Source organism: Carcharodon carcharias, chromosome 10, assembly GCF_017639515.1.
Source record: "Carcharodon carcharias isolate sCarCar2 chromosome 10, sCarCar2.pri, whole genome shotgun sequence".
NCBI lineage: Eukaryota > Metazoa > Chordata > Chondrichthyes > Lamniformes > Lamnidae > Carcharodon > Carcharodon carcharias.
In genome coordinates this window covers 148,517,631-148,533,158 of record NC_054476.1, presented here as the reverse complement: position 1 = coordinate 148,533,158, position 15,528 = coordinate 148,517,631, and the positions used below count along the sequence as shown (strand labels likewise).

At 40.7% G+C, this 15,528-nt stretch overlaps 1 protein-coding gene across 9 annotated transcripts in view; it reads left to right on the top strand.

The window, feature by feature from the left end:
• Window positions 1-15,528, top strand: part of vmp1 (vacuole membrane protein 1) — a 192,886-nt gene that overhangs the window by 16,326 nt on the left and 161,032 nt on the right. For all 9 annotated transcript variants that reach the window (XM_041196862.1, XM_041196864.1, XM_041196858.1 and 6 more), the window contains exons 2-3: window positions 8,536-8,645; window positions 10,206-10,341. In XM_041196862.1, coding sequence (XP_041052796.1) covers window positions 8,564-8,645; window positions 10,206-10,341 — 218 coding nt within the window. In that variant the 5' untranslated portion in view covers window positions 8,536-8,563. The remainder of the gene's footprint in view (window positions 1-8,535; window positions 8,646-10,205; window positions 10,342-15,528) is intronic.

Here is a 15,528-nt window from a genome sequence, read left to right as displayed (position 1 = left end):
CACCCATAAATCTATCGCTGTGAAGCAATAAATCTATCGCTGTGAAGCAATAAATCTATCGCTGTGAAGCAATAAAATACAGATTAACTGGTCATTCTATCATTACCATTTGTTAGATATTGCTGGTGAAGAATGGCTACTGTGTTTCTCTGCTTAAGCCACTCCACTCATAATGTGGAGTGTTTTGAGGCATTCTGATAACTTGTGTCATCAATGTAAGTATTTTTTCAATTGCATTATAATTGGCTGTCTGGGCTAATAAATGCAATCCTATTGTGTGGAGGCAGGGGAGTAGGATATTTTGCACTGTTCAACAAATTAATTTTGGGATGGTGTTGAGGTGTAGCTGTGACAAACTCTCGCATTTTTGTAATGAATGGAAGCTTCTGCTTGTACCTGTTAGTTCTCAACCCTCTGTTGGTGCGTACATTGGTCTGCCTTTGTTTTCACTGAGTCATTCTTGGCTTGGTGCCATTCCCTAGTGTTGATTTGCATTTTGATTTTTAATTACACTGCTACAGCTGCTGCATCTCATTGATACGCTGATTATATTTTGCTGAAGTGGACATGTATGGAGGAATATTCTTCAACACTCTCAAACTTTGCACTGAATAACATGAATTATGATTTGAACCTCAGTAAATCACTGAACATTTTTCACTGGTGCTACTGGCATTTACATTAAATTTGGTTTTCTTTTCCCAGCACAGTGCAATGACAAATTGGGTTTATGAGGCTGCTGCCAGGACAAGAGAGCTGGATTTAGTAGTGTTGGGATCTGACCTAAAACAACATTAACATGAAAGTGTCTATAAATTATCTTTGTGGTGCAGCTGAATAATTACATGGCATCTACAGCACAGAAAGACAGACCATCCTATGTAATTAGCTTATGCTGGCATTTATACACCACATGAGCTTCCTCCCACTCAAATCACCTCTTCCTATCCTGCCCTGGTCTTGACTCTCTTCTCCCTCAGTGTATGTGCATCCCTTAAATGTGTCAATTGATATCTGCTCCAACCACAGTGCAATCCAAATTCCTCTTAAATTATTTGATCAGTTCATGGCTATGTTATACTTATACTCCGTTGTTTTGGACTCGCCCACAAGTGGAGACAGTTTTCCATGTTCACCCGATTGAACTGACCATAATTTTAAAGACCTCCATAAGAAATGTTCTTGGTCATCTCTCTTCAACAGGGAAGAACCCCAGCTTCCTCAATCTTTCCTGATGCATCTTCTCAATTCTACTAACATGGTTGCAAATCTAGATTTCCTCCAGTGCTTCAATAACTATTTTATACTATGGAGACCAAAATAATCCAAGTATGGCCTGCCCAAGTTTCTATATTAACTTAGCATTCCCTCCATGCATTTGTATTCTATTCCTCTAGAAATGAAACCCAGTACTTTCTTTGCATTTGTTGTGTTTAGAAGCATAGAAAGATTTATGCCATAGAAAGAGGCCATTCAGTTTATGTCCTTGCTGACTAGAAAAAAGCTCTCCAGCCTAATCCCACCCTCCATCTCTTGGTCCGTAGCCCTGTTGGTTACAGTGTTTCAAGTTTGTATTGAAGAGTTTTTGTAAATAAGATGAGGGTTTCTGCCTCTACCATCCTTTCAGGCAGAAACCCTCATCTTATTTACTCTTAATAGCCATATCAACTTGTGTTGCTACTTATGATTTATGTATTTGTATTCCCAGATCTATTTGTTCCTCTATCGCATTTAGTTTCTTGCCATCCAAGGAATATGTGACCTCCTTATTCCTCCCATCCAAATTAATCACTTTACACTTTGCTATGTTGAATTTCATTTGTCATTAATTTTCCTGTATTTTGGTGCTATCCTCTACATTATTAGTTATATCCCTTAATTTGCTATCATCAGCAAATTTGTACACCAATCCTCCAATTCCTGAATCCAAATCATTATATTTTTGGTGAAGAATTGGTTGTCCCTGTAGATAGCACTTTCGATTACAGCAATTAGCTGAGTTAGTGGATGAGCATGGTCTTGTTAGACATTCATGTATCTGATGATTCACCAACTTGGGATCATCCAAATTTTCTCTAATTTGAGTGGTTTTTAAAATCTGAAACAGCACGGTCTGTAAATTTTCTTTGCAAATTTTCTGATAGAGAAACTTGTGCACTTTATATAGTCTAGACCTGAAAACACCCAAAGCTGCTCTTAGCTAATTAAATCACTTTAAAGTGCGGTCACTGTTGCAAAATAGGGAAACACCGCAGCCAATTTGCACATAGCAAGGTCCTCCAAACAGCTGAGAGATAAATCACCAGGCCACTTGTTTTACTGATGTTGGCTGAGGGATAAATGTTGGACAAGACACCCAAGAGAACTCCACTCCTTGCCAACATCCCAATCTGTAATTCATTGAACAGTGCCATGGCACTTTTGCCCACCTGAGGGGAAGATGGCATTTTAGTTTAATGTTTCATCTGAAAGAATGTATGTCAGATAGTATAATCCTCCCTCACTGCCACACTGAAGTATCAACCTAGACTATGTGCCCTCAAGTCTTGAGAGTGGGTTTGAATAGATGACATCCTTCCTGGCTAAGTGGCGAGTGCTACCATTGAGTCAAGACTAACTTCTGAACCCAGGGATGGGAAATAGAGTGCATAACTGGTCAGCCTGAAGGAGAAAGGCAGACTTTTTAAGTATGACCCTTCATCAAAACAAGTGAAGGGTCCCTCTTGAAGCATTAACCTATCTGTTGATTGACCTCTGTGCATTTTCTATTTCACAGCATTGATGGTTCTTTTGTCTGATGAAACATTCTGTCCCAAATTTAATGTGCATAGTTGCAGTAAATGAGGCTATTTTATTCTTGTTAGCTTTTTGCTTGTGACTGTCTTAGTGAATGTTCTCTCTGAATTAAATACTGTTCCAAGCGGTTTAAACCGCCTCTGTTAAGGGAAATGGCATTCCATTAAGAGACTTGAGCTTTGCCATCACAGTTTGAAGCAAGATGACGATTTGAAATTGACTCCTATTATTTACAGAAATTACTACTTGCTGTATTTTCTAGTGAAATTGGCATTTAGTGGTGGAAATTGTTCCATTTGGAAAAGATTTCAGGCAGCGCTGTTCTGCAGTTGACTTGGTGTGTGCAATTTTAATGTCTTATTTGACCCAGAGCTGAACTTCAAACCTATTAGCCATTATTAATAAAGCTGTTTTCCACCCCTGCAAAACTACCAGCCCCTTATTACACCCACACAACTACTGAAAGTTATTCATGCCCTGTTGACTCTTTGAATTCCCAAAAATCTTGTCACTGGCTTCCTGAATGCCATCATATATAACTTTTAGTTCATTTATCTCCATTGTTTACACTCTATCCTGTAATATCTCCTATGCTCCCATTTCTTGCCAACCTCTATTTGTTCCCTGATCCCCAACAAATAGAATTCAGTAGTCATGTCCTTGTTGACTATTCTCTTTTGAGCTCATCCCTCCTTTCCTCCCTCCAATCTTCATAGCCAATCAACCCTCTATTCCTGTGATTCTGATGGCCTTTGAAACCCTTATTACTCTGGCCTACCTTTAGTCAAAGATCCCTCAATCATTGTGACCTCATTCTGGAATACTCCCAAATCTTCACCCCCTTGTTATTTCACCTCTTTTGTAAGCCTCACCTATTTTGCCATGTGTTTGGCCACCTTTCCTAAATCTTCAAGGTATCTATCTTTTCCTCTGAACCCCCTGGGACATTATTAAGTAGTTAATGCATATTGCTATTTGAATTGAGGGTGTGTTGCATTTGCACCATTCAAAGTTACAGGGAAATTATGCAGTTTTTTTTGTGTAGAGGTTTATGAACAATAATAGTTACACTATTAGTCTTTTGTCAGTTAATTATCTCCAACTTCTAAGTATGTTTCTAATAATGAAGGCTTTTCAACAGATCAGCTTCCAAAAACCTACTCACTCACTTCTAGTTAATATTTAACCTATGCCTTGATTAACTGGAGAGAGACTGGTTAATAACAAATATATATGTCTGAATCCGAGAACCTGTTTAAATGTTGAAATTGAGAATCTGTGGGTGAAGTGCTTTTGATGTGTGCTTTGTAATTTCCAAATTAAGTCTGTTCAGCAGAAAACTTCCAACATATTTTTGCAACCTTCTGTTTGTATTTTTCCAGTAATACTATTGCCATTGCTTCCCTGAACTTTCCTAAATTGCAAATGCATCAACTTACTTGCTCTTTGTCCTTGCATTCTTACTTTGGTCTGTTCAGTACTGCTAGAAACTATTTCCCAGGACATTAAAACCTTTCCTGATCTTCCTGTTACCTCACAATTTACACTTTTAAACCTCAAATATTGTGACACCTAATCACTACTGGGTGATTTTCTTCATCTTTCCAACAACAAAAACAACAACTTGCATTTATATAATGCCTTTAAAATAATAAAATACTCCAGGACATTTCACAGGAATATTATCTGACAATGCTTGACAGTGCACCACATAGAGATGTTAGATGACTAAAACTTTGGCCAAAGAGGTGGGTTTTAAAGGGCAGCATGAAAGAGCAGAGAGAGAGGTACAGAGCCAGAGTGAGTCAGGGAGAAAATTCTAGCGCTTTGGGCCGAGATACCTGAAGGCATGGTCGCCAATGGCAGAGTGATTTAAAATCTGGGATGTGCAAAAGACTATATTTGGAGGAATACTGAGCTTTCAAAGGGTTCTAGGGCCGGAAGAGGTTACAGTGATAGGGAGGGGAGATTCTATGGAGGGATTTGAAGATGAAGGTAAGAATTTTAAAAGTGAAGAATTGCTGGACCAGTGAACATATGGTGAATGGTACTTGGTGTGAGGCAGCAGTGCTTCAAATGAACTCAAGTTTATATAGGGTGCAAGATGGGAGACTGGCTGGGAAAGCATTGGAATAGCTAAGTCTGGAGTTAACAAAGACATGGAGGAGGGTTTTTGTAGCAGATGAGCTGAAGCAGGTGTGGTGATAGGAGTCGGATGATATTACAGAGGTGGAAGAGGTGGTCTTGGCGAATTTGGAGGAGCTGAGGGAAGTGGGTATTATGGCTAAGGCTATATTTAAATGCCTGCTTGGCACCAGTTCAGCTTATCCAGTGAGCAGCTAAGTCACGTAGAATAAGGAGGTGTCTTGGGTTTGGACTCCTGGTCCTTGCCCAGTTACTTGTACTGGAGGTTTTGGTCCTTTATCTAGGTTTCTTAACAGAAGAAAAACACCCTAATATCAAATATCACCAACAGGTTAATAATCTATTGAAGATCAGTTGCTTCAGAATTCAACATGAAAATTGTATTTTAAGATTTTGTCAGTGGAACCCATCTGCTATGTCAAATTCTGAAAATTGTTTTTGGCCATATGCAGACTCAGACAGCTTGTGATTTATTCTAAAATGTTGACACGTGCTAGGAACCAGATCTGCTCAGCAGGGATCCCCTTGGCTGAGGTTGTAAAGCACCTAAATTTCACCACGGAAATGCAAATTGCAACTCTTTTTATAGTAACTTGACATTCTGTGGCACACTGAAATTCAATAGAATTATTTGCTTTCATTTTTGTCATTTATTGTGCATCTATGATGCTTGGCGAGATTTCAAAATGACAGTGGATGAGGAAAGTACATTCAATCTTGATTCATCTATCCAGAGAGGTCCGAGCATCATCCCTTTGTAGCATCCAATTGTTTCTTCGATGATTCCAGCATTTCTGCTTCCATTACTCTGTCTAGAAGCTTCTTCTGCATGTTGATCACTCAATGTGAAGAATTTCATGTTAGCTCTCTTAAAAGTATCCTCATCTAGCTTGAAGTTGTATCCGTTTATTCTACGTCTGCAGTTTAGCTCAAGTTAGTATTCCGTATCTTTGTCAATCTTGAGTAACTCTTCTTTCGCACATCTTTTCATATTGAAAAGCTCAGGTTCTTGACTATAAAAGATTAAAGGGCAATTTAATTGAAATGTTTAAGATGATTAAGTAACTTAATGTAGATAGTGAGAAGCTATTTCTGCTAGTAGGGAAATCCAGAACAAGGGGGTGCTATGAGGAAGCACTCCTTCACATAAAGGGTAGTGGAAATATGGAACTCTTTCCATGCCCTCCAACCTCTCCAAATCTGTTGAGACCAGGTCAATAAAAAAATGTCAAAATGGAAATTTTTGTAAGTTATGGGTATTTAATGGATATAGAGCAAAGGTGGGTAAATGGAGTTAAGGGACAGATCAATCATGATTAACTGAAGGCTTGAATGGCCTATTCCTGTCTCTATATTCCTACGACTTGTAAAGAAACTGAAGTCCCCTCCGTTACTGAAATATACTTGATATAATGTGCAATTTTGAATTGGGTCACAGTCGAATGGATGTTCCTTGTTTAAAACTTGATGCACGCTGTGATAGGATAAAAGGAGCTTTATTGTATTTTTAACCTGTCCCATACATTATGCTTTTACTGATGTCTAAAATTGGAAGGTGTTGAATTCCCCAACATAACATTCCTCACCTGGATGATGAGCACAAAATAATCCATTGGAAAAGGAAATCAAAAATGTGTGGCAACCTTTCCCAGCAACCAGTGTATATGGCTATTATAAGGGGCTCTGCTGACCCCATAACACTCTCTTCAATCTTTTGCTGTAACATCTTTGAGAACATAAGAAATAAGAGCAGGAATATACCAAATGGCCCTTTGAGCCTGCTCTGCCATTCAGTAGGATCATGGCCAATCTCCTGCCGCAACTCCCCTTTCCTACCTGTTCCCCATATCCCTTGTTTCACAACCCTTAGTACTTCTCTATGATCGAAACCAGAGAATCAGTTGCAATGGATTCTCTTCTTGCTCATGCACCATTACCTTTGGTGTTCCCCAGAGATCTATCTTTGACCCCCCCCTGTATTTTTCATCTCCGTGTTGCTCCTCAGTGATATCATCCAAGAGCACAGCGTTAGTTTTGACATGTACGCTGATGACACCCAGCTCTACCTTACCACTTCTGATTCCTCCATTGTTGCTAAACTATTAGACTAGTCCGACATCCAGTACTGGATCAGTAGAAATTTCCTCTAAATAAATATTTGGAACACTGAAGCCATTGCTTTTGCTCCCAGCTCCAAACTCCATTCCCTAGCAATTGAATTCATCCCTACCCTTGGCAACAGCCTGAGATTAAAGTCTGAGATTAAACCAGTTGTTTGCAACTAGCTGTCATATTTGACCTTGAGATGATCTTCTGACGTCATATTTCTGTCATTATTAAGAATACCTATTTCCGTCTCCATAAATTTACCCCCGTTTCAGTTCATCTGCTTCTGAAACCCTCACTCATGCCTTTGTTACCTCTAGACTTGACTATTCCAATGCTCTCATGGCCCCCACATTCTACTCTCCACAAACTTGGTCATCCAACATCTTCTGCCTGTGTCTTAACTCACACCTATCACCCCTGCGCTGTCTGGCCTACATTGGCTCCTGGTCGAGCAACATCTTGATTTTGAAATTCTCATCCTTGTTTCCAAATCCCTTCATGGCCTTGTCCCCTCCATATTTTTCTAATCTCCTCCAACCCTACAATCTCCAAGATATCTGCACTCCTTTAATTCTGACCTCTTGAGCATCCCCAATTTTAATCACACCACCTTTGATGGCTGCACCTTTAGTTGCCTAGGCCCTAATCTCTGGAATACCCTCCCTGGGTCTCTTCTCTCTACCTCACTTTCTTCCTTTAAGACAGCCCTTAAAACCCACTTCTTTGACCAAGCTTTTGGTCATCTGACCTAAAATTTCATATGTGGCTGGGTGTCATATTTGTTTCATAATGCTCCTGTGAAGTGCCTTGGGATGTTTATTACGCTAAAGGTGGTTTTTAAAAATCTTCGGTGTTATTGTTTTAAATGATCGACTCTAATCCTCAGACTGTGCCCCCGCCCTACCATTTCCCAGCGAGTATATCTTGTTAAGCCCCTTCAGAATTGTGCAGGTTTCAATGAGATCACATCTCATTCTTCTATATTTCAGAGTATAGGCCCAATTTACTCAGTCTCCCATCATAAGACAACTCTCTGGTCCTAGGAACGAATCTAGTGAACGTTCCCTATTCTGCCTCCAATGTAAGATTAATCTTAGATAAAAGCAAAATACTGTGGATGCTGGAAAACAAACAAAAACAGAAAATGCTGGAAAAACTCAGCAGGTCTAACAGTATCTGTGGAGACAGAAACAGAGTTAACATTTCAAGTCTGTATGGCTCTGAAGAAGGGTCATACAGACTCACATTAACTCTGTTTATCTCTCCACAAGTGCTGTTAGACCTGAGTTTTTCCAGCATTTTCCGTTTTTATGATTATTCTTCCTTTGATTTAGAGACCAAAACTACATATATGACACTGGGTGTGGTCTTACCAAAGCCCTATACAAATCCAATTGCAATCATACCTTGATGGTAAAACCTAGTTACTGGCAAAAATTCTGTCTCTTGCAGTGTTCTGAATTTTATTCTCATTTGTTTCGACAGAATCACAGAGGAGTGGTGAATTTTAAAAATGGCTGGAAGTGAAAAATCACATGAATTGCAGCATCACCGCCCAAGGATGCAGAAAGAACAGCAGAATGGCAATGCCACAGGTGAGGCATTGTCTCTGGAGGTTGCAGTTACAGCAATTCATTTGAAAAAATATTCTGTAATTTTCACTGCAGAAATCGAGCTGCTGCAAACAATTTACTTTGACTTGCTTAATTAAAATTTTTTTCTCGTGTTTGATCTGAGCTGGTGATCACAACAGTGCAATGGGATTTATTCTCATCAGAGTTGCAAATATTAACCTGGGGTACTTCAGTGATCATGTTTGTTTTAGTGCTTATTACATTCTGGACTCGTCCATATCAGTGTTTGTTCACTTCAAACAAATAATCAAATTGGCACAAACGAAAACAAAAATACCTGGAAAAACTCAGCAGGTCTGGCAGCATCGGTGGAGAGGAGCATCGTTGATGTTTCGAGTCCACGTGACTCTTCAACAGAACTAATTAAAAATAGAGAAGGGGTGAAATATAAACTGGTTTAAGGGTGGGGGGGTGGTGGTGGGTTGGGACATGAAGAGCTAGGTAGAGGGCCAATGATAGGTGGAGATAACCAAAAGATGTTACAGACAAAAGGACAAAGAGGTGTTGAAGGTGGTGATATTATCTAAAGGAATGTGCTAATTAAGGGTAGAAAGCAGGACAAGCAAGGTACAGATAGCCCTCGTGGGGGTGGGGTGGGGTGAAGGAATCGAAAAAGGCTAAAAGGTAGAGATAAAACGATGGAAATACATTTAAAAATAATGGAAATAGGTGGGAAAAGAAAAATCTATATAAATTATTGGAAAAAACAAAAAGGAGGGGGAAAATCGGAAAGGGGGTGGGGATAGAGGAGAGAGTTCATGATCTAAAGTTGTTGAACTCAATATACAGTCCGGAAGGCTGTAAAGTGCCTAGTTGGAAGATGAGGTACTGTTACTCCAGTTTGCGTTGAGCTTCACTGGAACAATGCAGCAAGCCAAGGACAGACATGTGGGCATGAGAGCAGGGTGGAGTGTTGAAATGGCAAGCGACAGAGAGGTCTGGGTAATGCTTGTGGACAGATCGAAGATGTTCTGCAAAGCAGTCACCCAGTCTGCGTTTGGTCTCTCCAATGTAGAGGAAATCGCATTGGGAGCAACGAATGCAGTAGAGTAAGTTGAGGGAAGTGTAAGCGAAATGCTGCTTCACTTGAAATGAGCGTTTGGGCCCTTGGACGGTGAGGAGAGGGAAAGTGAAGGGGCAGGTGTTGCATCTTCTGCGGTTGCACAGGATTTGGATTTCATTACTATTATCTTTTAATCTTACCATATCCCAAGCACGTAGAATATAAAGTGTTGATGACACCATCTGATAGTCCAAGATTTTGGGTCTGCTCCCTCATGCTATACCCAAACAAAGCCCATGCTATATATAAGAAATCTTAAATGTAAATTTCTTTTCTGCATTTCCCTTTGCCAATCTTGTTGCATATTCCAGATTGTTTAAAAATCATTTCAATTCTGAAGTTGTTGATCAAACTGGTTGGTTGTTTTTTGGTGCGATGTTGCCACTTGCACATTTGTTTTCAAGCTCTCTTTGATAGATAGCATTGTTCCTGAAAATACCATTTTTAAATATCTTCAGATCTCTTGACACTGAATGAGAGGAAACTGAGAGATCAGGAAGAGAGGGAGACCATTGTTTTATGGAGGCGACCTATCATCACCCTGCAGTACTTCTTCTTGGAAACCATTGTAGACTTAAAAGAATGGGCATTAAGGTATGAAATTGTGTATTTTACCAATGAAGCTGCTGAGGAGCTGGCTAATATCCCGTCTTTTCTAAATTAAAAAAAAACAAAAATTCAACTCAATTTCCCTTCCTGTGATATCTGGTTTACAAGTCACATATTTTCATGTATATTTTATACCCTTTAAGCATTTTATCATTGTAATAAAGTTGAGTAATACTTGTGTCTCAGAATTACCTGTGCCTCTAGCCAAGCTGTCAAAGTACAGCAATGACACAGGCATCTACCCAACAAAGTGGTAACTTGCCCAGGTATATCCTGTCCACAAAAATTAGGACAAATCACATCTAGCCAATTACTGCCATATCAGCCCACTCTTAAGCATCAGCAAAGAGAAATGCATTATCAAGTGCGGCCCTTATCAATATCCTGCTCCCAAATGCTCCATTTGGCTTCAAACTACATTAAAGCCTTGGTCCAATCATGAACAAAAGTGTTGAATCACAAAATTGTTAGAGCACAGAGGGAGGCCATTTGGCCCGTTGTCCTTGCTGCCTCTACGAATAAGCAATCCATCTAGTGCCATTACCCCTCTTTCTCCCCGTAACCCTGCACATTCTTTCTTTACAAATAACTGTCTGACTCCTTTTTGGATGCCTTGATTGAATCTGCCTCCACCACACTACCAAGCAGACCCCAACAAATTTCTGCATGGAGAAGATTTTCCTTATGTCACTTTTCTGCATTTGTCAATAACTTTAAATTTGTGGTCTCTTGTTCTTGATCCTTTTGTGAGTGGGAACAGTTTCTTCCTAACTACTCTGCAGACTCCTCATGATTTTGAATACCTCTATCAAATCTCCTGTTTTCTCTTCTCCAAGGAAACAGTCTCAACTTCTCCAATCTGTCTTCATAACTGAAATTCCTAATCCCTGGAACCATTCTCATGAATCTTTCTTGCACTCCCTCTAGTGCCTTCACACCTTTCCTAAAGTGCAGCACCCAGAACTGGATGCAATACTCAGCTGAGGCCGAACTATTATTCTGTACAGGTTCAACATAACCGCCTTAATAACCTCAGGAACAATTTCTGTGATTTTATCCATTTAATCGCCAATCGGTGGCTTTACCTATTCCCTGGTTTTAATAAGAACTTATTTGTGAGCTTTTGATGTCAGAAAGAACTTCCAGGAAAAGGCACCTGAGTAGACATCATATAATTCCTCCTCAGTTGTCCGATTTAAAAATGAAATAAGACAGAGGCTTGGGAAAAGGCCAGTTTGTCTTAAATAAAATAAAACAAAATGTTGGAAATGCTCAGCAGGTCTGACAGCACCTGTGGAGAGAGGAAGAGAATTAATGGGCAGAATTAAATGCTCCCTTGGAGGCAAGTTCAGAGGCAGGAGGGGTGGCTGTTTGATCAGATGGGAGGTGGAGACCACACCATCTTCCCAACATCAGCCCAATCAAGTTCCAGGTGGGGTGGGGAGTTGGATACTGGCCTTCCTGCCTAGAGGCCAATTGGGGGCTTAATTAGCCACTTAAAGGCCTCCTCCCACCTCTGAGAGGAAGACTCCCCGTATGGCCCAACCGCCTAGCAAGGCCTATTAGGTCTGCTTACAGCATAGCAAGGGAGGGGTGGTTCCTCGTACTCAGACATTCTGTGCCCAGTTGAAGGATCCATTATTGGGAAGGCCTGGGAAACCATCCCCTGCCCTTGCTGTCGACCCCCTTCTTCCTCTTTCGCTGGCACCCAACCCCACTTCAGGATTCCACTGTTAATCGTTGGTGGAGGCTCATGTGCAGTACTGGCAGCGACCGCTGCTTCCAGTGGCACAGCTGCTGGCAGCCCTTGGGGCAGGACATCCACCCTGCAATGAGTTTAATTCAACGGAAGTCTTAATGTTGTTTAGATTGAGTGCCTGATTGGGGTAAAATCCCCTCTGGTGCGGAGCTGCCATCAGTTTTCTAGCTGGTGGACAGGCCCCTGCTGCAATCATTAAATTCTGCATATCACAGGTGAATTGAGCGTGACTGCCATTGACATCAAGGCAGCATCTGACTGAGTGTGACATCAAGAAATCCTAATAAATTTGAAGTTGTTGGAAATTGTGGGTGGGAACTCTCCACTGGTTGAAGTCATGTCTAGCACAAAGGAAGTTATCGGAGGCCAATCAACTCAGCCCCATGACATCACTCCAAGCTGCTTCAGCAATGACTTTCTTTTCACCATAAGTCAGAAGTAGGGATGTTCACTGATATTTGCACAGTGGTCAGTTCACTCACCTTTGGATACTGGAAGCAGTCTGTTCCCCACATTCAGCAAAACTTAAACATTCAGGCTTAGGCTGATAAGTGGCAAGTAACATGCCACACACAAGTACCAGTCAATGACCATTTTCAGCAAGAGAGAGTCTGACTCACTCCCAATGACATTCAGTGGCACTACAATCACTGATTCACCCATCATCAACAACTGGCAGAGGAGGGGGTGGTCACCACTGACCAGAAACTTAACTGGAGCAGTCACATCATTTTTACAAGAGCAGTTCAGAGGTTGGATATCCTTCAGTGAGTAGCTCACCACCTGAACTCCCCCACAGCCTTTCCAACAATGCAATACTCTCCACTTGCTTGCATGAATGCCACTCCTACATCACTTGAGAAGCTCAAACACCTTCTAGGACAAAGCAGCCTGCTTGATTGGCTCCTTAATCTTTCACTCCCTCCACCATTGGCAGCAACATGTACCATCTACAAGATTACAGCAGAAACTTGCTAAGACTTATTCAAAAGCATCTTCCAGACCTTCAACCTCTACCACCTAAAAGAACAAGAGAAACAGCTGCATGGGATCACCATCGACTGCAAGTTCCCCTCCAAGTAACACACCATCCTGACTTGGAAGTATATTGTTGTCTTTCGTCATTACTTAGTCAAAACCTGAAACTCCCTACCTTAACAGCATTGTGGATGCACCTACACCACACAGACTATAGTGATTTAAGAAGGTGACTAGACCACCACTTTCTTGAGGGCAATTAATGGATGGGTAATAAATCTGATTGCCTGCGATGCCCACATCTCATGAACAATAATAAAAAAAAATTGTGACATGGACATTGTGGCATCTTAGTAATGTGTGACTGATTAAAAGTGGAGCATTTTTGTCCATGATCAAGAAAGAATAGCTCAAAGAGAATGGCCCTTGTTCTTCTGGCATTGCATGAAGTATACAAAACTAGCCAGTTATATTAATATAATTGATTAACACGTATACAAATAGGTAAATAGTTACTAAGTATTAGAAACAATTAGTCTGCAGCATCATGTTATTAGATTAGGTCACAGATTAATAAAGCTGTCCTTAACGCAACATGTACTAATTACCACAGTGACCATTGGCATGTTTTTATGCAGTGTTATGATTCTCAACCAGACCCTGAGTTTTTGGGAAGATCCGGTTAAGGACCAATAATGTTTTGTTCAAAGTAGGCAAAGTTTGAGATCCAAGTCACTTGCTAAGAGAATAAAACCACAAGATTCCACATATTTTGAACAAACAAAAATAACCTTTACTATACAATGTCACAATTTACGATATCTATCTTGTACTCTAACATGCAGGGTTAATATGAGGTACATGCGAATTAACAGGCAATCTATGATCGAACACCTCACAATGCACAATAAATGGCACATGTGACCAAGACAGTTACCACAGGTATCTGCCTTGTGGCTTTATTCTTTTAACCCACTCAGACGTCAGTAAACATTGAATCAACCAATCTCGTTGAAACTCTGTCACTGTCACGAGGGATTCCAGTCTTCACCTTCGAAGATCTTGCCTTGGAATTCTGTCCAAAAGTTGCTCCAACTTGAATAGCCTTATTGACTACCCACCTCCCACTGTTTCAATCTCATCTCCCAAGACTCCGTTCCCCTAGATTCCTGAGTCTGCATTCCAGCACCAACACACAAGCACAACTTCAGCTCTTCAGCTGCAGTGGACAGAATGCTACTGCTTAAGTGGTACCTTGGCCTCTATGGCTTGCAGCACAGAGCCACCAACTTTTTGCCATCTTAGATCTTCAGAGCATCTTCTGAGCCCTTTTTGATTGTCAGGGCTTTTCCTGAGCCGTCACCACTTAAAGTCTGCCAGCCACAGCCCTTTTTCTGCTTGGAGCCTCTTTCTCTGCTACTCTGTCATCTTAACTGGGACCTCTCCCTTTCCCATGCCTAGGGCTCTTTTGTGCCATTTCTTTCTTCTCCTATTATGCAAGTGCATTGCTGTTAGGATGGCTAGACCCTTTAATTGCTGGATTGCGCATGTGCCACCTGCTCCCAGTCCACATAAGCGCGAAACTCCAGAGGCTTTCAGGACTTGGAATTTCTGCTCACCCCATGAGAAGATAAGTTAGATCTCATCATATTAGGTATTATGGATTCTGCTGTCTTCTGTTTAAGTAAGATGTCTCTATGCTTCAGGCTAACTTCTCAAAGATGAAGCTGATACCCATAGTATTCTCTGAAATAAAGAATCTGACTTTTTTGATGTACCTCTTACATCTACGGTCAAAAGTTACAGATACGGAGATGAGACACAGTTCTCTATGTAGGATGCCCGCATAATGCTAAGATAGGCCTGAGCTGGTAAGGACTCTCCTTTTTAAGAAGTATTTACCCTTTATTTCTGAAAGATGTGTAAAGAAAGCTCATCAAAGAAACATGCCTGCTGGGTTTATCTGGTTAATTCTTTTGCAAGCTGGTTCAAAGTTCCTCTGATATTGGAACTGGCTTCAACTTGGTATTGTTGTGTGCTTCCATGATTAACTCTATCTGTAAGTAAACCAGTTTGGTCTTGAAAAAAAAATCTTTTACGACCAATAGCAATCAAAGTCTGAAGTGATGTTGGAACTTAGTGGAATTCCAAAGTGTAATCCAGGATTGGAACATGGTTTCAAACCACCAGAACAGCTTACTCTAGATATTGAATGCTATTTCCAGAGATCAAAAAGCACAATTTACTAGGATGGCAGGAATTCTGGTTACTTTGTATGGTGCAGATTGAAGTATGAGTGGGAGGGGATTTCTTGAAGCTGGTATTGAATCACAGACTGATAATGAAGGTAAGAGCCCATGGGATCCAAGGCAATTTGGCAAATTGGATCCAGAATCGGCTGAGTGGCAGGAAGTAGAGGGTGATGGCTGAGAGGT